Source organism: Amblyraja radiata, chromosome 43 (genome assembly GCF_010909765.2).
Source record: "Amblyraja radiata isolate CabotCenter1 chromosome 43, sAmbRad1.1.pri, whole genome shotgun sequence".
Lineage (NCBI taxonomy): Eukaryota > Metazoa > Chordata > Chondrichthyes > Rajiformes > Rajidae > Amblyraja > Amblyraja radiata.
The window spans coordinates 7263328-7287503 of NC_045998.1; the positions used below are offsets into that span (position 1 = coordinate 7263328).

The 24176-nt window shown below is 50.9% G+C and overlaps 1 protein-coding gene across 1 annotated transcript; it reads right to left on the reverse strand.

The window, feature by feature from the left end:
• Positions 1 to 571: 571 nt before the first annotated feature.
• On the reverse strand, positions 572 to 18847 carry LOC116968018 (sialic acid-binding Ig-like lectin 13). The gene is made up of 9 exons (XM_033014651.1): positions 18734 to 18847; positions 14722 to 14803; positions 13865 to 14233; positions 13115 to 13408; positions 12097 to 12232; positions 8464 to 8684; positions 3084 to 3180; positions 2037 to 2103; positions 572 to 763 (listed from the first exon to the last, which is right to left on the reverse strand). Exons 2-9 carry the CDS (start codon positions 14759 to 14761, stop codon positions 572 to 574), a joined length of 1416 nt encoding a protein of 471 aa, XP_032870542.1. The 5' UTR covers positions 14762 to 14803; positions 18734 to 18847.
• Positions 18848 to 24176: the final 5329 nt, after the last annotated feature.

Genomic DNA, 24176 nt, shown 5'->3' on the forward strand with positions numbered 1-24176 from the left:
GAGGCAGCAACTCTACCGCTGCTCCACCGTGCCGCCCTTTGTCAGATTTCCAGCGTCTGCATTTCATTATTATTATTACTCACCAATGCCACACAGAGAGCTGCTTGCTATGAAACTTGTTATAGAACATGGTGCTACAAGAGCAAGAGCTTCAGAATAGCATTAGCAACAATCCCACAGGATTCTCAAAATATAAAGGTCTTCATTTAATAGCTACGAGTGGATTTTGTAACTGCAGGTAAAGACTGTGTTTAACAGACTATCATTTGATAGAAGCAATTATTGTCAATGTTAATAGTTACCCGCGGAACAGTCTGTGTTCTAAAGAAACAAAGGCTTTTTTAAAGAGATACAGCGGGGAAACAGGCCCTTCAGCCACCGAGTCCGCACCGACCATCGATCATCCGTTCACACACTAGTTCTATGTTATCCCACTATTTCATCTACAGAGGGTTAATTAATCTATGAAACCCAAGGTAGTTAAGGCTGGTGCAGCGCTCTCTCCCCATCGCCTCTCCCTCCTCACCGCCCCCCCCCTCCCTCCACACCGCCCCTCCCTCCATCCTCCCACCTACCCCTTCCCCTGCTTGGACTGGAACCAGAGCTCTGCGTATTCCACCCCCTCGTCACTGTGCCCGGTGTCTCCGCTGCTCAGCACCTCCCGCAGGTTGGCGTACACGACCGCTTGCTCTTCCCCCTCTCCCGATTCCCCTCCTCCTTTCAGCTCCACTGGGGCCGGCCCGTTCTCTCCACTCCCCGCGCTCTGGAAGGAAAGGGAAGCAGACGGGCAGTTGTGGGTTTAGCACAGAGCAGTGTGGCCCGGCATTTAATACCATCAGCGAGAAGGTTCACAACTCCTGTACTCCCACAGACCCAGGTTCAGCCATGTTGTTTATGTTCTCCTCTCACACCCTCTCCCTCTCTCTCTCTCCCGCTCTCCCCCACTCCCTCTCTCTCACTTTCTCTCTCTCCCTCTCCTCTTTCTCTCACTCTCTCACACTCAGGCACTGTGTCTCTCAAACTCGCAGTTTCACACTCTCTCTCTCCCCCTCTCGCCCCGTCTCCCTCTCTCTCAAACTTTCTCTCACACTCACACCCTCTCTCACACACACCCATGAGGTTAGATAAATCAATATTCATACCCCCGGTTGCTAAATACTTTAATTCCCCTTCCCACACTGACCTTTCTGTCCTCGGTCGCCTCCATTGACAGAGTGAGGCTAAACACAAATTGGAGGACCAGCATCACATATTCCGCTTGGGCAGCTTACAGCCCAGTGATATGAACATTGATTTCCCTCACTTGAGGTAGCCCTGTGTTCCCTCTCTCTCCATCCCTCCCCCACCCAAGTCGCACCAGCTTCTCGTTTTCACCCAACAAACCGCTAACAGTGGCCTGTTTCCTTTATCATCGCTACTTTGTTTACATCTATCTTTCATTCATTGTTCTTTATCTCTCTCTACATCATCATCTATATAGAGTCATACATTGTGGAAACAGGCCCTTCTGCCCAACTTGCCCACACCGGCCAACATGTCCCAGCTACACTAGTCCCACCTGCCTGGGCTTGGTCCATATCCCTCCAAACTTGTCCTGTCCATGTACCTTTCTAACTGTTTCTTAAAATTTGGGATAGTCCCAGCCTCAACTACCTCCTCCAGCAGCTCGTTCCATACACGCACCACCCTTTGTGTGAAAAAGATACCCCTCAGATTTTTTTCCACTTCACCTTGAAACCTATGTCCTCTGGTCCTCGATTCCCCTACTCTGGGCAAGAGACACTGTGCATCTACCCGATCTATTCCTCTCATGATTTTATACACCTCTATAAGATCACCCCTCATCCCCCTGCGCTCCAAGGAATAGAGTCCCAGCCTCCTCAACCTCTCCCTGTAGCTCAGGCCCCTCGAGTCTCGACCGAAACATCACCTGTTCCTTCTCTCCAGAGATTCTGCCTGTTCCACTGAGTTACTCCAGCTTTTTGTGCCCACGTTTGTATCATCTGTAGTTGAGATTAAATGCAAAGTTCCACTACCTGATTGGTGGCAGAGTGTGGGCAGTAGATCACATTGGTGTCTTGGTTTCCTGAAGCATCTTCCCTCCTGCAGCAACAGAAGATCACACCAAGTTTACAGCACATCAGCAAAGTCCAAGTACAAAGTTGCAGTTGTATTAGACGTTGGTCGTGAAGTCATGAGGTCATTAATGATAGGAGCAGAATTAAGTCATTCGGCCCATCAAGTCTACTCCGCCATTCAATCATGGCAGATCTAACTCTTCCTCCTCATCCCATTCTCCTGCCTTATCCCAATAACCCTGACACCCGTACTGATCAATAACCTATCTATCTTTGCCTTAAACATTTCGATTGGCTTGGCCTCCACAGCCTTCTGTGGCAAAGAATTCCACAGATTCACCACCCTAGGACTGAAGAAACTCCTCCTCCTCTTCCTGAAAGTAGTCCTTTAATTCTAAGGCTGTGGCCTCTGGCCCTAAACTCACTCTCCCACCAGTGGAAATATCCTCTACACATCCACTCTATCCAGGCCATTCACTATTCATTAAATTTCAATGAGGTTCACACCTCATCCTTCTAAACTCCAGCTAGTACAGGCCCAGTGAGTGTCAAACACTCATCATATGTTAATCATTCTCGTAAACCTCCTTTGGACCCTCTCCAGAGCCAGCACATCCTCCCTCAGATATGGGGCCCAAAATGGCTCACAACAGTCCAAAGGTCATCTGTCGCTGGCTCTGATTTGTTCTGACTTTCTCAACCTTTCAGTCTGAAGAAGGTCCCGACCCGAAATGTCACCTATTCCTGAATCCCCAGAGATGCTGCCTGACCTGCTGAGTTACTCCAGCACTTTGTACCTATCTGTGTTCTCCAGAGATGCTGCCTGACCCGCTGAGTTACTCCAGCACTTTGTACCTATCCATGTTCTCCAGAGATGCTGCCTGACTTGCCGAGTTACTCCAGCACTTTGTGTCTGTGAACAGGAGTTAGCCTGGCAGAAGCAGTCATAAGCAGATGACAAAGAGATGGATTTGGAAGTAAAAATGTGGATTTATTTAAGCTTACCGCAGTATATACTTGTAGATGATGAATCCAGCTAGCACAGCCATCAGTATTATCCCTGCTGTGAGCCAAACTGCCATCCAATTAGTGAAGCTTTTATCTGTAAGAACAACCAGAGGTGTGTTTTCAGTTTTTACAGTTTAATTTATTGTCACGTGTAACGAGGTACAGTGAAAAGCTTTTGTGTCGTGCTATCCAGTCAGCGGAAAGGCAACACATGATTACAATCGAGCTGTCCACAGTGTACAGATACAGGATAAAGGGAATAACGTTTAGTGCAAGATAAAGCCAGCAAAGTCCGATCAAAGATAGTCCGAGGGTCAGCAATGAGGTAGATAGTAGTTCAGGACTGCTCCCTAATTGTGGTAGAATGGTTCAGTTGCCTGATAACAGCTGGGAAGAAACTGTCCCTGAATCTGGAGATGTGCGTTTTCACACCAGTTCCCTTATCATGTATCTAAACACTGTAAACAGCTTGATTGTAATCATGTATGGTCTGTACACTGACTGGTTAGCACACAACAAAAGCTTTTCACTGTAGCTCGGTACACACATGACAATAAACTAAACTGTAACGTAGTCTTATAGTAGTGTATAAAATCATGTGAGGATTAGATCGGGTAATGCACAGAGTCTCTTGCCCAGAGTAGGGGAATCGAACACCAGAAAACATAGGTTTAAGGTGAGGGGGAAAAGATTTAATAGGAATCTAAGGGGTAACTTTTTCATTCAGTGGGTGGTCGGTGTATGGAATCTACTGCCAGAGGAGGTCGTTGAGGCAAAGACTATCCCAACATTTACAAAACAGTTATACAGGTGCATGGATAGGACTGTTTTTTTTTTCAGGGATATGGACCAAGCACAGGCAGGTGGGACTAGTGTAGCTGGGGCATCTTGGCTGGTGAGGGCAAGTTGGGCCGAAGGGCCTGTTTCCACAATGTATCACTATAACTCTGTGAGAGGATGTTTAGAGGGATATGGGCCTGTTTTCATGTCATGTGACTATGACTCAATGATATCTTGCCTGCCGCAGATGTTAGTTTCTAGTTGTTGTGCAAGACGTTGGTGAGACCGCATTTGAGGTATTGCGTCCAGTTTTAGTCACACTGCTCTAGGAAGGAAGCTGGAAAGAGTGCAGAGAAGATTCATGACAATAGACAATAGGTACAGGAGTAGGCCATTCGGCCCTTCGAGCCAGCACCGCCATTCAATGTGATCATGGCTGATCATCCACATTCAGTACCTCGTTCCTGTCTTCTCACCATATCCCTTGACTCCGCTATCTCTAAGAGCTCTATCTAACTCTCTCTTGAAAGCATCCAGAGAATTGGCCTCCACTGCTTTCTGAGGCAGAGAATTCCATAGATTCACAATTCTCTGGGTAAAAAGGTTTTTCCTCATTTCCGTTTTAAATGGCCTACCCCTTATTCTTAAACTGTGGCCCCTTGGTCTGGACTCCCGCAACAGGAACATGTTTCCTTACTCTAGCGTGTCCAATCCCTTCATAATCTTATATGTTTCAATAAGTTCCCTTCTCATCCTTCTGAATTCCAGTGTATACAAGCCCAGCCGCTTCATTCTGTCGACATATGACAGTCCCGCCATCCCGGGAATTAACCTCGTGAACCTACGCTGCACTCCCTCAATAGCAAGAATGTCTTTCCTCAAATTTGGAGACCAAAACTGCACACAGTACTCCAGGTGTGGTCTCACCAGGGCCCTGTAAATCTGCAGAAGGACATCTTTGCTCCTATATTCAACTCATCTAATGAAGGCCAGCATGCCATTGGCGTTCTTCGCTGCTTGTTGTACCTACATGCTTACTTTCAGTGGCTGATGAACAAGATCTCTTTGTACTTCCCCTTTTCGCAACTTGACGCCATTCAGATAATAATCTGCCTTCCTGTTTTTGCCACCAAAGAGGATAACCTCACATTTATCCACATTAAACTGCATCTGCCATGCATCCGCCCACTCACCCAACCTCCTCATAGCATCCTCCTCAAAGTTCACACTGCCACCCAGCTTTGTGTCATCTGCATATTTGCTGAAGTTGCTTTGAATCCCTTCATCTAAATCACTGATATATATTGTAAATAGCTGCGTTCCCAGCACCGATCCTTGCGCTACCCCACTAGTCACTGCCTGCCATTCTGAAAGGGACCCGTTTATCCCTACTCTTTGTTTCCTGTCTGCCAACCAATTTTATATCCATGTCAGTACCCTACCCCCAATACCATGTGCTCTAATTTTGCCCACTAATCTCCAATGTGGGACCTTATCAAATCTATCAACACTATTACTAAAACTCTCATCTTGTCATCTTCCGGTTTGCGTTGTTTTTAAATTTGCGCAAAAATGGTACCCAAGATCGCTAGGATATATCGCCACCTAACTCACCGTCCTCCTCTGCTCCAAGCGCACCAAATTTTGTTCCGATTACAAAAGTTATGAAGGTTTATGAAGGTAATGAAGATCAGCAGATTGGTCTTCTCGCCTGTCAGTCACCATGAAGGTTACGCCCCTTCTGGCACCTGCTGTTAATCATCGGGTGGGGCGAGGAGAATAAAGCCCCGGTGGCGGGGCTGAGCCCTCAAGCCGCGTTGATTGAGTCCGCAAGCCTTGCGGAGGAGAACGACCAGCAAAGCGACCAGCGCCCGCTGTGAGTCCCCATCGCACCCCCAACCCCTTCCCCTCTGGTCCTCCTCGCTGGCTCCTGCCCCCCCCCTCCCCCGTAATACCGCACACTTCCCCATGGCTCTTCCCCCGTCTTTTCTCTTAGCTCTCTCTTCCCAGCCCCCCCCCCTGCCCACACCCCTCCCCCCACACCCTAACACCCCACCATACCCCTCCCTCCCACACCCCCTGCCCACACTCCTCTCCCCAAAACACCCCCTGCCCACCCATACCCCCCACACACCCCTCACCACCCCCACAACCCTCCCACACCTTACCTCCCACACACACCCCCCACACCACACCCCCAGCCCACACACCACAATCCGAGCCTACACACCCCCAGCCACACACCCCTCTCCCCCACAACCCCCCCCCCCCTCCCCCACACAACCCCCCTCCTCCCCCACACAATCCCCCCTCCTCCCACAACCCCCGCCTCTCCCCACACACACACAAACTCCCTCCCCCCCACACAACCCCCACCCCACACACACCCTCCCCCACCTGAAAACCCCTCCTCCACAACACCCCCTGCCCACACACAACCCTCCCCAAACCACTCCCTCCCCCTCCCACATCCTCCCTCCCTCCCACACCCCACCCACACAACACCCCCCTCCTCCCCCACATCCCTCCTCTCCCCTCGGAAACCCCTCCAGCCCACATACACACTTTCTCTCCCACCCCTCCCCAACACACACTCCCCGTGGTGCTTGGGACCCAATGGGTCCCACTTAGTCTAGTACTTATTGAAAGTCTAGGTACACTACATCCACTGGCTCTCCCTTGTCCATTTTCCCAGTTACATCCTCAAAAAATTCCAGAAGATTAGTCAAGCATGATTTCCCCTTCATAAATCAATGTGACTCCGACTGATCCTGTTACTGCTATCCAAATGTGCCGCTATTTCATCTTTTATAATTGACTCCAGCACCTTCCCCACCACCTATGTCACGCTAACTGGTCTATAATTCCTTGTTTTCTCTCTCTAACCTTGCTTAAAAAGTGGGAAAACATTAGCTACCTTCCAATCCACAGGAACTGATCCTGAATCTATAGAACATTGGAAAATGATCACCAATGCGTCCAGAATTTCCTGAGCCACTTCCTTAAGTACCCTGGGATGCAGGTCATCAGACCCTGGGGATTTATCAGCTTCAGTCCCATCAGTCTACACAACACAATTTCCTGCCTAATGTGAATTTCCTTCAGTTCCTCCATCACCCTAGATCCTCTGGCCACTCCTCTGGCCATCAGGGAAATTGTTTGTGTCTTCCTTAGTGAAGACGGATCGGATGCTTTCAAGAGAGAGTTAGATAGAGCTCTTAAAGATAGCGGAGACTAGGGATATGGTGAGAAGGCAGGAACGGGTTACTGAATGTGGATGATCAGCCATGATCAAATTGAATGGCGGTGGTGGCTCGAAGGCCCAAATGGCCTACTCTGCACCTATTGTCTATTGTATATTGTCAAAATACCTTTTCAACTCGTCTGCCATTTCCTTGTTCCCCATAATAAATTCACCTGTTGTCGTCTTCAAGATTCCAACTTCAGTCTGAACTAATTTTTTCCTCTTCACATACCTAAAGAAGCTTTTACTATCCTCCTTTATATTCTTGGCTAGCTTACCTTCGTACCTCATCTTTTCTCCCTGCATTACCTTTTTAGTTATCTTCTGTTGCTCTTTAAAAGTTACCCAATCCTCTGGCTTCCCACTCATCTTTGCAATGTTATACATCTTCTCTTTTATTTTTATACTGTCCCTGACTTCCCTTGTCAGCCACGGTCGCCCCTTACTCCCCTTGGAATCATTCTCCCTCTTTGGAATTAACTGATCCTGCAACTTCTGTATTATTCCCAGAAATACCTGCCATTGTTGTTCCACTGTCATCCCTGCCAGGGTATCTTTCCAGTCAACTTTGGCCAGCTCCTCCCTCATGGCTCCATAGTCCCCTTTGTTCAACTGTAATACTGACATTTCTGATTTTCCCTTCTCCCTCTCAAATTGTAGATTAAAACATATTGTGGTCACCACCTCCTAATGGCTCCTTTACCTCGAGTTCCCTTATGAAATCCGGTTCATTACACAACACTAAGGGTGTTGTGTAATGAGAATGTTGCCATCACTGGAGAATTAGACAGGAACACGATGAGGTCAGGTTTGCAGGGGTATGGGCCAAATGCAGGCAGGTGGGACTGGTGTAGGTGCGACATGTTGGTTGGTGTGGGCAAGTTGGGCCGAAGGGCCTGTTTCCACACGGTATGTGTAGGAGTCATTTATGTTTCGGCCAGCTACTGTTGGCATATTATATTAGTTTGTCTAGATATTTCTAGCGCTATTATTTTGGACACTTGGTGGCGGTCATTTGATGAATGGAGGGGTGTAACACATGGGCTTAGTGGACAGGGAGTGATTCAGACCAGCTACAGGAGGTGGAGGGTACACAGTTCACATAGATCTGGAGGACAGGAAGTTACAACTTGTATGAGAATAAAGGGAACCTGGTATGTTCATATCTTTGTTTGTACAACTACTTCAATAAAGAATGACTGGAAGATCTGTTCTTTTTTGGTCTGTGTAAGATCACTCCTACTTACCTGTGTAGTAATGGCAATGGAAAGTTGGACATTGTAAAAGTTAGAAATGGCCATTACAGTATGACCCTCTGGCTCTCTGACTTCCCTCGCCCATAAATGTCCTCACCTTCCATCGACAGATACAGCGTGAGCATGGCTTCCCCGTGCCGGTTTCTGACTGAGCACACGGCTGTCACGTACTCCCCTCCCGCACCCCCTCTCAGAGTGAGGGAGCCATTCACCAGATGCCCGCTTGCCACCTGCCAGATGTGGAGACGTCCGTGGGTTTGATTTCCGCTGAGGTTGGCGAGGGGGAGGCGCCAGGTGAGCTCTCCGGGTGGGTTGCACCTGGCCGCACACACACAGGTGACACTCTCAGGTGTGTGAGTGCATCCCGAATCCCGGGAAATCTCTGGCGCATCTGGAGAGGGAGGAACAAGACACGAGAGAGTTGTGAATCTGTGCGATTCTGTGCCACAGAAGGCAGTGGAGTCCAATTCACTGGATCTTTTTCAAGAGAGAGTTAGATTTAGCACTTAGGGCTAAAGGAATCAAGGGATATGGGGAAAAAGCAGGACTCGGGGGTACTGATTTTAGTAGATCAGCCAAGATCATATTCAATGGTGGTGCTGGCTTGAAGGGCCGAATGGCCTACTCCTGCACCTATTTGTCTATGTTTCCAGATCAAACGCAAAATGCTGGAGTAAACTCAGTGGACAGGCAGCATCTCTGGAGAGAAGGAACTGTCCTATCTGCCTCCATCACTGCCCTTGGCAGCGTGTTGCAGATGCTCTCCATGGTTAAACAGTTTACCAGGGAGTACAAGTACCTTATACAAAAACCACCAGTCTGAAGAAGGGTCTTGCCCCAAAACGTCACCTATTCCTTCCCTCCAGAGATGCTGCCTGTCCCGCTGAGTTACTCAGGCATTGCAATAACCAACCTGATCTCCCAGTGGCTCAGCACTTCAACTCTTCCTCACATTCCGAATCCGACCTTTCTGTCCTGGGCTTCCTCCATGGCCAGAGTGAGGCCCACCGTAAATTGGAGGAGCAGCACCTCATATTTCGCTTGGGCAGTTTACACCCCAGCGGTATGAACATTGACTTCTCTAATTTCAGGTAGTCCCGGGTTTCTCCTCTCCTTCCCAGCTCTCCCTCAGCCCACTGTCTCTGCCTCTTCATTTCTTCTTCCCGCCCCCTCCCCCCCTCCACCCTCACATCAGTCTGAAGGGCCTCGACCCGACACGTTGCCCATTTCATTCGCTCCATAGATGCTACCTCACCCACGGAGTTTCTCCAGCATTTTAGTCTGCTCCAGCATTTAGTGTTATATCTTCATTAAACAGGACTGATCCAAGAACTCTGAGGCCCTGTACAAGAATGGGCAGAGGATTCTGAGAAGGCTCCGCTCCTTCAACATCAGCAGCAAGAAGCTGCAGATGTTCTACTAATCGGTGGTGGCCAGTGCCATCTTCTTCGCTGCCGTGTGCCGGGGCAACAGGGCGAAGGCTGCGGACGCCAATGGGATCAACAAGCTCATCAGGAAGGCCGGCTCCATCCTGGGGCGGAGTTGGATTCACGGGAGGTTGGTCTTGGAGGGGAGGATGCTCCTCAAACTGTGGAGCATCCTGGACAATACAGCTCACCCCCTCTGTGACACATTGGTCAACCTGAGGAGCACCTTCAGCAACAGACTGGTTCCACCAAGATGCAGCACAGAACGCCACAGGAGATCCTTCTTCCCTGTGGCTATCAAACTGTACAACTCCTCCCCCTTCTGTCGTAGTGTAGACTGAGACTGACTCGCCTCCCCACCACCCCCCTCCCACGTAATCTTTGCACAGCCCCCAAGCCTTTCCACTCGTCACTTTAGTTTCATATTTCAAGTATTTTGTGTTTGTGTATTTCGTGTATTTAGTATTCTCCTGGGATAAATAAAGTTCCATCGTGTCGTATCGTATTGTAAAAGTTGCCCCGCACATCTCCTTTACAATTTCCCCTCTCACCTTAAAGCTCTGCCCTCTCAACCTTGACATTTGCACCATGTGAAAAAAGATTCTGACTGTCTACCTTCTCAATGCAACTCATAGTTTTATATATTTCTATCAGGTCTCCCCTCAGCCTTTCAACTGGGTGGTGAATCTGTGGAATTCTTTGCCACAGACGGCAGTGGAGGCCAAGTCAGTGGATATATTTAAGGCAGAGATAGATAGATTCTTGATTAGTACGGGTGTCAGAGGCTATGGGGAGAAGGCAGGGGAATGGGGCAGGGGAGGGAGAAATAGATCAGCCATGATCGAATGGCAGAGTAGACTTGATGGGCCGAATGGCCTTATTGTGCTCCCATCACTTGTGAACATGAACTCCAGAGAAAGTCTATCCAACCTCTTCTTTAGTTTAGTTTAGAGATACAGCACGGAAACAGGCCCTTCGGCCCACCGTGTCCACGCCGGCCAGCGATCCCCACACATATACTATCCTGCACACACTAGGGACAATTTACAAATATACCAAGCCAATTAACCTGCACACCTGTATATCTTTGGAGTGTGGGAGGAAACCGGAGCACCCGAAGAAAACCCACATAGGTTATGGGATGAACTTGCAAACTCCGTACCGACAAGCACCCGTAGTGAGGATTGAACCTGGCTCTCTGGTGCTGTGAGGCAGCAACTCTACCGTTGAACCACTGTGTGCCCCCCTTAAAACTCCTTATTGGTAATACTCTCTAAACTAGGCAGCGTTCTGCACCCTGACCACATCCTTCCTGTAATGGGGTGACCAGAGCTGCACACAATGCTTCAAATAATTTTATCTAATCTTCCTCATCTTAGAAGAGAAGAGAGGAAATATAGGAAAGATGTTGTCAAACAGGAAAGGGTGCAGAGAAGATTCATGAGGATGTGGCCAGGACTAGAGGGCCTGAGCTATAGGGAAAGGTTGAGCAGGCTAGAACCCTCTTCCTTGGAGCACAGGAGGATGAGGAGTGATCTTATAGAGGTGTTTAAAATCATGAGATGAATAGATCGGGTAGATGCACCGAGTCTCTTGCCCAGAGTAGGTGAATCGACGACCAAAGGAGATAGGTTCGAGTGTGTGTGTTAGTGAATCCCAGCATCTCTCATGGGCCAATAAACCATCTGCCTTTACATAGACATGACAGTGTGTGTCTACACACATTCTACAGTGAGGGTCACATCCCTCTCTGCTGTCCCATGTTCATTCTCCGCCACACACTGATAGACCCCAGCATCCTTCCCTGTCAGCTGAGGGAATTGAAAAGACTAGGCTTGTATTGACTGGAGTTTAGAAGGATGAGGGGGTTAGAAACATATAAAATTCTAAAAGGACTGTACAAGGTAGATGCACAAAAAATGTTCCCAATGTTGGGCGAGTCCAGAACCAGGGGCCATAGTCTTAGAATATAGGGGAAGCCACTTAAGACTGAGGTGAGAAAAAACTTTTTCACCCAGAGAGTTGTGGATTTGTGGAATTCCCTGCCACAGAGGGCAGTGGAGGCCAAGTTACTCGATGGATTTAAGAGAGAGTTAGATAGAGCTCTAGGGGCTAGTGGAATCAAGGGGTATGGGGAGAAGGCAGGCACGGGTTATTGATTGGGGACGATCAGCCATGATCACAATGAATGGCGGTGCTGGCTCTATAAGGGCCGAATGGCCTCCTCCTGCACCTATTTTCTATGGATATGTCTATGTCCATCCACAGCTCGTTGCTGGAACGAGTTGTGTTCAACGTGACACCGATGTCTCCACATCAGGTTAGACGCTGGGAAACTCTGGAGGGAGCAGAGGATCGCTGCAGAGTTTCCTTCCTTTATACTGACCCAGGAATTGTTCACATTGTCGGGGGAAGTGATTGAGAGATTCTGGGGGGCGTCTGCAAACAGGTAACATTCAGCAACCAGTTTTACGGCACTTTCGGTGATCCTTGTAAAAGACTTTAGTCTTCAGACTGTAGAGATACACTGCGGAAATAGGCCCTTCAGCCCACGGAGTCTGCGCCAACCATCGATCACACATTCACACACTAGTTCTATGTTTAGGGAAATGAGAGATATAGACGATGGTGTAGAGACATATAGAACAAAGAATGAAAGATATGCAAAAAGTTAACGATGATAAAGGAAACAGGCCGTTGTTAGCTGTTTGTTGGGTGAGAACGAGAAGCTGATGAGACTTGGGTGGGGGAGGGATGGAGAGAGAGGGAATGCCGGGGCTACCTGAAGTTAGAGAAATCAATATACATACCACTGGGCTGTAAACTGCCCAAGCTAAATATGAGATGCAGATCCTCCAATTTGCATTTAACCTCACTCTGACAATGGTGGTGTCCGAGGACAGAAAGTTCAGTGTGGGAATGGGAAGGAGAATTAATGTGTTTAGCAACCAGGAGATCAGGTAGGTCCGACATCTCTCCACATCATCGTCTATATCTCTCGTTTCCCTTTCCCGTGACTTTCAGTCTGAAGAAGGGTCTCGACCCGAAACGTCACCCATTCCTTCTCTCCAGAGATGCAGCCTGTCCTGCTGAGTTTCTCCAGCTTTTGGTGTTGATTTGATTAGTACGGGTGTCAGAGGATATGGGGAGAAGGCAGAAGAAAGGGGTTAGGAGAGAGAGATTGATCAGCCATGATTGAATGGCAGAGTAGACTTGATGGGCCGAATGGCCTAATTCTGCACCTATCGTCTATGACCTTATATACCAGCACTGCTAATAGATTATTGATGTTCCTGCACAATAAACGATCTCCGTACTTACATTCCACAGTCAGTGTGAGGGTCTGCTCCGATGACACAGTTGGGTATGTGACTCTGCAGGTGAGGTTTTGCCCGTGATGTTTGATCGCTGGGGTCAGGGACAGAACAGAAGTATATGTCAGAGTGTCACCCTGCTGAGTTACGCTGTGTGAGGCTGACGGTGGTTCATCAGCGGGGGTGACCCAGGTTAAGGTGGGGGCCGTTCCATCACACGTGGTGCTGAAGGAGCAGGTCATGTTCACAGGCTTTCCTGCCACCAATTCAGCAGCGAATATCGTGGGTTTATCCGTGAAATCTAACACACAGAGAAACAAATACTGTTAGTTAAATATCACTGGATACATCGGTTCACATCGAAATCCCAGTCCCACACGAGCAAGGATGTTTTTACAAGGTATAGAAGTGTGAAAACGCACACCTCCAGATTCAGGGACAGTTTCTTCCCAGCTGTTATCAGGCAACTGAATCATCCTACCACAACCAGGGAGCGGTCCTGAACTACTATCTGCCTCAGCAGAAAGACTATACATGATTGCAATCGAGCCATTTGCAGTGTATGGATACGTGATAAGGGAATAACGTTTAGTGCAAGGTAAAGCCAGCAAAGTCCAATCAAGGATAGTCCGATGGGTCACCAGTGATGTCGACAGTAGTTCAACACTGCTCTCTGGTTGTGGTAGGATGGTTCAGTTGCCTGATAACAGCTGGGAGAAACTGTTGAGTGAATGAGTGAATTATACAGAGCACTTACCAGTAACACTGAGCTGTGTTGCAGGGAGGAAGCTGTAAACATCTTCCCCATCGAATTCAACTCTGAATAAATAAGGACCTGCATCTTGCTGCGTGACGTTGTCTATAACCAGGGAACAGTCGTTGTCTCTCAGGATTCCTGACAGCCGGGTCCGATGCTGAAACTTTGTTGCTGCTAGACTGTGATTCCCGGAGTGGAAGGCTACAGGACCTTTGTTGTCGCGCGACTCACTGTTAAACCAGATTCCAGTCCGTGGATCATTGTTCAGATTCGACGGGTATCTGTAGCGACACGGAATCCGTGCACACAAACCATTCTGCGCTGTCACAGCTCCGGGATTGTCCGCACTCCACTCTCCCGACACCACGGCTGAGGAGAGAAGGAACAATCTTTAGCAGTGAACACCCTGTCAGTTCACTGGACTTTCCACACCGTTTATCCTGCGCTGTGGACCTGGTGTGAACAGAGCGGAGAAGAGCAGCATCGTGGCGTAGTGGTAGAGTCTCCCTCCTCACCGCCCCTCCCCCAGTGCATCACTCCCTCCCCACCGCCCCTCCCCCAGTGCATCACTCCCTCCTCACCGCCCCTCCCCCAGTGCATCACTCCCTCCTCACCGCCCCTCCCCCAGTGCATCACTCCCTCCTCACCGCCCCTCCCCCAGTGCATCACTCCCTCCTCACCGCCCCTCCCCCAGTGCATCACTCCCTCCTCACCGCCCCTCCCCCAGTGCATCACTCCCTCCTCACCGCCCCTCCCCCAGTGCATCACTCCCTCCTCACCGCCCCTCCCCCAGTGCATCACTCCCTCCCCCAGTGCATCACTCCCCGTAAACACTTCTGAGTTGCTGCTGATGGTACCTTGGAGAAGGGAGAGGAGGAAGAACGATCTTCCGATCATTGTCTGATCCCAGATATCCCGTCAGTTACCCGATCTCCCGGTCTGGAAGAGAAAGTTATTGCAGTAAAACTCCAGCAACCAATATACATTAAGCAACATGGATGCAATGCTGAGGCTCTATGAGGCGCTGGTGAGGCCACATTTGGAATATTGTGAGGAATTTGAGCCCCGCATCTGATGAAGGATGTGCTGGCTCTGGAGAGGGTCCAGAGGAGGTTTACAGGAATGGTCCCAGGAATGAGTGTGTTTACATATGATGAGCGTTTGTCGGCACTGGGCCTGTACTAGCTGGAGTTTAGAAGAATGAGGGAGGACCGCATTGAAACTTACCGAATAGTGAAAGGCTTGGATAGAGTGGATGTGGATAGGACTTTTCCACTAGTGGGAGGGGTCACAGCCGATGAATTCAACGTTCTTCTAGGAAGGAGATGAGGAGGAATTTCTTTAGTGAGAGGGTGGTGAATCTGTGGAATTTTTGCCACAGAAGGCTGTGGCGGCCCAGTCAGTGGATATTGTTAAGGCAGAGATAGATAGATTGTGAATTCGTACGGTTGTCAGGGGTTATGGGGAGAAGGCAGGAGAATGGGATTAGTAGGGAGAGATGGATCAGCCATGATTAAAAGGCGGAGTAGATTTGATGGGCTGAATGGCCTAATTCTGCTCCTATCACATGTCTGTAAATATCACCAACAGCATACGCTGCACCAACTACATTGAAGCTGTGGTCAATAAAGCAAACTGATGTCTCATCGTGCTCAAAAGATGAAGGAAGTTCAGCTTTTCTCCAGTGACTCACACCAACTTCTCCACATGAACTGTGAAAGAACACTGTTAGGTTGCATTACACATTGGTTTGGGACCAGCTCTGCCCAAGACCACAAGAAATTGCTCAGAGCTTAGTTTAGTTTAGAGATACAGCACAGAAACAGGCTCCCACGACCCACCCAGTCCATGCCGACCACTTCACACACTAGTTCTATGTTTACTTTTTGAGATACAACACAGAAACTGGACCTTTACCCCACCGTGCCCGCATCGACCATCGATCACCCGTTCACACACTAGTTCTGTGTTTAGTCTAGAGATACAACGTGGAAACAGGCCCTTCGACCCATCGAGTCTGTGCTGACCAGCGATCCCCCGCACACTAACACTATCCTACACACACTAGGGACAATTTACAATGTTGCCAAGCCAATTAGCCTACAAACCTGCATGTCATTGGAATGAAGGGGGAAGGGATGTGTGGGGAGGGTGTTTGTGGGGTTGCGTGGCTAGGGGGTGTCGTGTGGGTAGGGGAGGGCGTGTGTGGGGGGTGAGTGTGGGGGGGAGTGTGGGGGGTGATGGTGGGGGATGAATGTGGGGGGTGAGTGTGGGGGGTGAGTGTGGGGGGTGGGTGTGGGGGGTGAGTGTGGGGGGGAGTGTGGGGAAGGGGGTGTTTGGGGGCGGGGAAGGGTGTGTGTGGGGGAGGGAGTTGGGGAAGGCGGGGTGGGGAGGGGGATGTGTGGGAGAGGTGTGTGTAGGGGACGGGGGGATGTAGGGGACGGGGGGGTTTTGGGGACGGGGGGGTGTAGGGGACGGGGGGGTGTAGGGGACGGGGGGTGTAGGGGACGGGGGGGTGTAGGGGACGGGGGGGTGTAGGGACGGGGGGGTGTAGGGGACGGGGGGTGTAGGGGACGGGGGGTGTAGGGGACGGGGGGTGTAGGGGACGGGGGGGTGTAGGGGACGGGGGGTGAAGGGGACGGGGGGGTGTAGGGGACGGGGGGTGTAGGGGACGGGGGGATGTAGGGGACGGGGGGGTTTAGGGGGCGGGGGGATGTAGGGGACGGGGGGTGTAGGGGACGGGGGGTGTAGGGGACGGGGGGTGTAGGGGACGGGGGGTGTAGGGACGGGGGGTGTAGGGGACGGGGGGTTTGGGGACGGGGGGGTGTAGGGGACGGGGGGGTGTAGGGGACGGGGGGGTGTAGGGGACGGGGTGGTGTAGGGGATGGGGGGGGTTTAGGGAAGGGGGGGTGTAGGGAAGGGGGGGGTGTAGGGAAGGGGGGGGATGTGTAGCGAAGGGGGGGGTGTAGGGAAGGTGGGTGCAGGGGAGGGGGATGTGGGAGTGGGGTCAACAGCCCACACTCTGCTGCTTTAGCTTTATTCTCGGCAGCTTCTGGACGGGCGACATCTGAACCGTTTTTGAGCAAATTTAAAAACAACACCGAGGGGAAGTGGTCAAGATGAGAGTTTTAGTAATAGTGTAGACAGAAGATAGATTGTATCAGGATGCATCGCAGCTTGCTTTGGGAACAGCTCCATCCAAGATCGCAACAGGTCCTTCGGCCCACCATGTCCATGCCAACCCTTTTTTCAGCCCATCTATTGGTATGATTGTATAATTGCCATGTGTACCAGAATTCAGTGTTTGCACAAAACCCAGGCAAGTCGTACTGTATAAGGTCATAAGTGATAGGAGCAGAATTAAGCCATTCGGCCCATCAAGTCTGCTCCACCATTCAATCATGGCCGATCTATCACTATCTCCTAACCCCATTCTCCTGCCTTCTCCCCATAACCTCTGACACCAGTACAAATCAAGAATCTATCCGTCTCTGCCTTAAATAATCCACTGACTTAGCCTCTACAGTCTACTGTGGCAAAGAATTCCACAGATTCACCACCCTCTGACTGAAGATGTCCTTCCTCATCTCCTTCCTAAAAGAACATCCTTTAATTCTGAGGCTGTAATCTCTAGTCCTAGACTCTCCCACTAGTGGAAACATCCTCTCCACGTTCACTCTATCCAAGCCTTTCACTATTCTGTATGTCCCCCCCTCATTCTTCTAAACTCCAGCGAGTACAGGCCCAGTGCTATCAAACGCTCATCATATGTTAACCCACTCATTCCTGGGATCATTCATGTAAACCTCCTCTGGACCCTCTCCAGAGCCAGCACATCCTTCCTCAGATATGGGGCCCAAAATTGCTCACAATATTGAGTACAATATATACTGAGAGTCATGGGAGAGGGAGACACAGAAATACCTTTCTGTCCTGGGCCTCCTTCACTGTTAGAGTCAGGCCCAACGCAAATTGGGGAACAGCACCTCATATATCGCTTGGGCAGCTTACATCGGTACGATTATCGACTTCTCTAACTTCGTAGCCTTGCTTTCCCTCTCTCTCCATCCCTCCCCTTTCCTATTTTATGACCAGTCTGACCGTCCCCTTGATTAAATCTTATCTCTGTTTGCTTCGTTGTCACCTTCTCCTAGCTAACAATGATCTATTCTACATTTTCATCCAACCTCATTCTCTTTGCCTTGTTTTCACACCTTTCACTTCCTTATCTCTGTGTCTCTCTCCCTCCCCTGACTCTCAGTCTGGTGAACGGTCTCGACCCAAAACATCACCCATTCCTTCTCTCTGATTCTCAGATTCGGGGACAGTTTCTTCCCAGCTTTTATCAGGCAACTGAATCATCCAACCACAACCAGAGAGCAGCGCTGAACTACTGTCTACCTTTTTGATGACCCTCGGACTATCCTTGATCAGACTTTGCTGGTTTTACCTTGCACTAAACGCTATTCCCCTATCTGTACACTGTAAATGGAACAATTGTAATCATGTGTAGGATGGAACTGCAGATGCTGGTTTAAACCGAAGTTAGACACAAAATGCTGGCTTAACTCAACGGGACAGGCAGCATCTCTGGAGAGAAGGAATGGGTTTTCACACCTTACCCTTCCATATCTCTAAACTCTGGATAGAAGAAATGGGTGACACTTCGGGTCAAGACCCTTCTTCTATCCAGAGATGCTGCTTGTCTTGCTGTTACTCCAGCTCTTTGTGTCTATCTTTGGTGTGAACCAGCATCTACAGTTACCTTAATACACAAAGTATTTCAGTGATCAGACTCTGCACAAAGTCGCAACACAGCTGAACTGGTGGTTGTTCATGGGAACGAGCGACAGACACGGAATTACGTACCTGGGTTCTGTCCGCTGGTCGAGTATCGACTGACAAACACTCAGGGAGCCAGTGTCCTCATCCTCAGCGGCCGTCACTTTGTGGAGAACACAAATATGTAGAGGGGTAGATTAGCATCCGGAAACGGAAGTAAAATAAGGAAGTATTCTTTTATCAGCAAATGGTTAAGTAAGTAAGTAAATAAGTTTATTGGTCAAGTATCCATATACAAAGAATTTGCCTTGGTGCTCCGCCCACAAGTAACAACATGACATACAGTGACAGACTGAGGTCAGGCTGTGAGTGGGTGTGAAGTGTTGGTTGGGGTGGGAAATGGTCCAGTCTTTTCATACTGCAGTCTTGCCTTAAGTAGGTGTGAAGTGGTGAATGGGAAGGAGTGGGTGCAGGGTCGATTCTTTGCAGACTGGGGTCTGGCTGTGTTAGTTGGGGAGGGGGGGGGAGGGAGTACCAGGGTTACGTTTCTGATTTTCAAACCTGTAGTAAAACTCATTCAGGTGGTTGGTCAGCTGACGATTGTGCAAGAGCGGGGGACTATCCTCTTATAGCCAGTAATTTCTTGCAAGCCCTTCCAAACTGAAGAAGAATCACCAGCTGAGAACTTGCTCCTCAGCTTCTCAGAGTACCTTTCCTTGGCAGCTCTGATTCCTCTTCTCAGCTTGTACTTGGCCTGCCTGTAGAGGTCTGCATCCCCGCTCCTGTAGGCCTCCTCTTTAGACCGCCGGAGCTGTCTGAGTTCTGCAGTGAACCAGGGCTTGTTGCTGTTGAACCATGTCCGGGTCTTAGTTGGAATGCAACTTTCCTCACAAAAGCTGACATATGATGATACAGTGTGATGATACAAAGCCAGGTCTCGGTGAAACACAGGGCAGCAGCTCGAGAGAAGTCCTTGTTTGTCCGATGCAGGAGTTACAGTACGTCCACTTTGTTCTTGAGAGAACGTACGTTTGCCAGGAATATGCTCGGGAGTGGTGTGCGTGATCCTCGTCGCCAGAGTCGGGTGAGTGCTCCAGAGCGCTTCCCACGGGTCCTCCTCCATCTCAAGACCTTGAACGCAGCCACAGCCCCGCCGACGAGTATGTCCAAATAATCCAGCGAGTGAGAGAAATCCGGAACGGTGTTTGGAGGTACCGTATGTCCGATGTTTATGAATACATCTCTCATGAAAGTATCTTTGTAGGGTTTTCACAGACGACACAAACCAACAAACACATACAAAACAGCAAGGAGCAGTACACCGTGGCTGCCATCGTTGGCTCCAGCAGGAGCAGCTACACGGCAAGCAAGCTACACTACAAGCAAGCTACACTACAAGCATGCTACACTACAAGCAAGCTACACTACAAGCAAGCTACACTACAAGCAAGCTACACTACAAGCAAGCTACACTACAAGCAAGCTACACTACAAGCAAGCTACACTACAAGCATGCTACACTACAAGCATGCTACACTACAAGCAAGCTACACTACAAGCATGCTACACTGCAAGCAAGCCACACTGCAAGCATGCTACACTACAAACAAGCTACACTACAAGCATGCTACACTACAAACAAGCTACACTACAAGCAAGCTACACTACAAGCAAGCTACACTACAAGCAAGCTACACTACAAGCAAGCTACACTACAAGCAAGCTACACTACAAGCAAGCTACACTACAAGCATGCTACACTACAAGCAAGCTACACTACAAGCATGCTACACTGCAAGCAAGCTACACTGCAAGCATGCTACACTGCAAGCAAGCTACACTACAAGCAAGCTACACTACAAACAAGCTACACTACAAGCAAGCTACACTACAAGCAAGCTACACTACAAGAAAGCTACACTACAAGCAAGCTACACTACAAGCAAGCTACACTGCAAGCAAGCTACACTGCAAGCAAGCTAACCCATTTAACCCCAGATGGGACATGACTTAGAATATAGAATATAGAATAGAATAGCCTTTTATTTGTCATCCAGACCGAAGTCTGAACGAAATTTAAGCAGTCATACATATAATACAATACAATAAAAAACAACAATAAACACATATTAACATCCACCACAGTGAGTCCACCCAACATCTCCTCACTGTGATGGAGGCAAAAGTCTTAGGGCTGCAGTCTCTTCCCTCCTCTTCTCCTTCTGCGCTGAGGCGATACCCCCCGGGCGATGTTAAAACCTGTCCTCGCGGCTCAAACACCGCGGCCCGGGGTAGTCGAAGCTGCCGCTCACCAGACCTGCTGACGCAGCCGCTGGCCCGCGGTCGAACCCCCGGTCTCACGCCACCGCCACCAGAACTGCCGTCCCAGCCCCCGGAGCATCGTTCCAGCCCCGAGCCGGATCGCCCTCACGTGAGTACTACCACCGTCTCAGCCTCGCGCCAGGCCGCCGCTCCTCCCTCGCGCCAGGCCGCCCCGACTGGGCGCCGCTCCTCCCTCGGGCTGGGCCGCCCCGACTGGGCGCCGCTCCTCCCTCGCGCCAGGCCGCCGCTCCTCCCTCGCGCCAGGCCGCCCCGACTGGGCGCCGCTCCTCCCTCCCGCAATCGCCCCCTTGGCTCCGCACCCCTTTTTCCTCCTCCCCGTGCGGGGCGCCCGACCGGGCGCCGCTTCTCCCCGGTCTGGCAGCCCCTCCGGAAGCCAACCGCTCCTCCTCGGCTGGGCCGCCCCGAACGGGCGCCGCTTCTTCTCCCATCGGGCTGGGCCGCCCCGACCGGGCACCGCTCCTCCCTCGGGCTGGGCCGCCCCGACCGGGCGCCGCTCCTCCCTGGAGCTGGGAACGCCGTACCTCCCCGAGCTCGGCCACTCCGACGGGAGCACCGTTCCTTCCTCGGGCCAGCCGTCACAGCCCATCACGAAAGCCCTGTTCCAGCCCCAAGCCAGGCCGTCCTCACGGGAGCGAGCTCAGTGCGAGTCCTGGTGGGCTCTGCCTCCTGAGCCTCGAGGTCGCCAGCTCCGCCATTAGGCCTCAGCGCAGACGGAGGCAGAGAAGGGGAATACGACAAAAAAGTCGCATTCCCCCGCAGGGAGAGACAGCAAGCCCCGTTTCAACCCCCCCCCCCCACCAAAAAACACAAACTAAAAACCAAAACTAGACTAACCAAAACGAAAATAAACAACCCAAAAAACACAAAACAAACAGGACTGCCGGAGAGCCGCTGCAGCCAGAGCCGCGCCGCCACTAAGAATAAGGGGTCGGCCATTTAGAACAGAGACGAGGAAACACTTTTTCTCCCATTCAGAGTTGTGAGTCTGTGGAATTCTCTGCCTCAGGGGGCGGTGGAGGCTGGTTCTCTGGAGATAATTCTTTCAAGAGAGAGCTCGATAGGGCTCTTAAAGATAGCGAGAGAGAGTCAGGGGATATGGGGAGAAGGCAGGAACGGGGTACTGATTGTGGATGATCGGCCGTGATCACATTGAATGGCGGTGCTGGCTCGAAGGGCTGAATGGCCAACTCTTGCGCCCATTGTCTATGTTTCTGTGTAGAAGCTTTTCACTCCACATCACCATCTACGTCTCTCGTGCGACCCTCAGTCTGAGGAAGGGTCTCGACCTCGAAACGTCGCCCATTCGTTCCCTCTCCCCAGAGACGCTGCCCGTCCCGCTGAGTTACTCCAGCATTTTGTAGCCTGCCCCCCCCCCCCCCCTTGAGGTTTAATCTCAGGTTTGCAGCAACTGCAGCTGCTTTCATTGTTTCCCCTCCCCCCCCCCCACGTGGTGTAGGAGCCGCGGGGGCCGGGGCCGACCGCGCCCTGGCAACCGTCGCTAGGGCGGGATGGGCGGTGGGCGCTGTCAGTCCGTGGGGCGGGGCTACGGCTCGACCTATAGGACGCGCTCATCAGCGGGGATGCGGGTCGGATGGATCGGACGCAAGGAAGGGGCGGGACCTGATTGTTTGTGAGGTGTTGGGTGCGGGACCTGTTGCCATTGGTCGCCGGCGCTGCCCGTCAGTGTGGGTGAGGCGGGACCTGGTCATTTGTGACGTCAGAGGGGGGGGGGGGGGGAAGCGTGCCCCGCTGCCATTGGCCGCCGGCGCTGCCCGTCAGTGAGGGGGCGGGGCCGGGTTCTTTGTGACGTCGGGTGGGGGGGGAAAGCGGGACCCGCTGCCAAAGGTCATGGAGTTGCGTCGTGTCGGGTCGACGTCTCCCGTCTCCGCGCCCCCGGAAGCTCAGGTGGGAAAAGCCGCCGCCGCCGCCGGTCGGCCCCTCGTCCTCTCCCCGCCCCCTCCTCCCCTCCCCCGAGCCGAGGCTGTCGGGTCTGGACGCCCTCTGGTCCTCCGGTTGCAGCGCCCCCTGGCGTCGGGAGGCCACGTTGCAGCTCCCCCTGGTCCTCCGCGTGCAGCGCCCCTGGCAGCGGGAGGCCGCGGCGCAGCGTCTTGGTGTCTCTCTGTCTGTCTCTGCAGCGACCCCTGTCCTATTAACAGGGTTGGTTCCCCTGGGTCCTAGTGCCCGTCAGTCCTCCTCACCCTGTGGCAACCTCAGTGTTTAAGAAGGAACTGCAGATGCTGGAAAATGGAAGGTGGACAAAATGTGCTGGAGAAACTCAGCTGGTGTGGCAGCGGCATCTAAGGAGCGAAGGAAATAGGCCATGTTTCTGGCCCGAAACCCATTTCATAGCAAAAACGATTTGAGTATAGGAGCAGGGAGGTTCTACTGCAGTTGTACAGGGTCTTGGTGAGACCACACCTGGAGTATTGCGTACAGTTTTGGTCTCCTAATCTGAGGAAAGACATTCTTGCCATAGAGGGAGTACAGAGAAGGTTCACCAGACTGATTCCTGGGATGGCAGGACTTTCATATGAAGAAAGACTGGATAGACTCGGCTTGTACTCGCTAGAATTTAGGAGATTGAGGGGGGATCTTATAGAAACGTACAAAATTCTTAAGGGGTTGGACAGGAAGATTGTTCCCGATGTTGGGGAAGTCCAGAACAAGGCGTCACAGTTTAAGGATAAGGGGGAAATCTTTTAAGACCGAGATGAGAAAAACATTTTTCACACAGAGAGTGGTGAATCTCTGGAATTCTCTGCCACAGAAGTTAGTTGAGGCCAGTTCATTGGCTATATTTAGGAGGGAGTTAGATGTGGCCTTGTGGCTAAACGGATCAGGGGTTTTGGAGAGAAGGCAGGTACGGGATACTGAGTTGGATGATCAGCCATGATCATATTGAATGGCGGTGCAGGCTCGAAGGGCTGAATGGCCTCTACTCCTGCACCTATTGTCTATGTTTCTATGTTTCTAACCCTTCTTCAGAATGATGTCATGTCAAGTATCCTTTATTGTCGGGAAGGGCTACCGGAAATTGGAGAATTCAATGTGTATGCCGCTGGGGTGCAGGCTGCCCAAGCGGAAATTTTGTGCCTTGCAGTCATGACATGGAATAAAATAACAAAACATACAATAAACACAGACTTAAAATCCACCATAGTGAGTCTACCTCCTCACTGTGATGGAA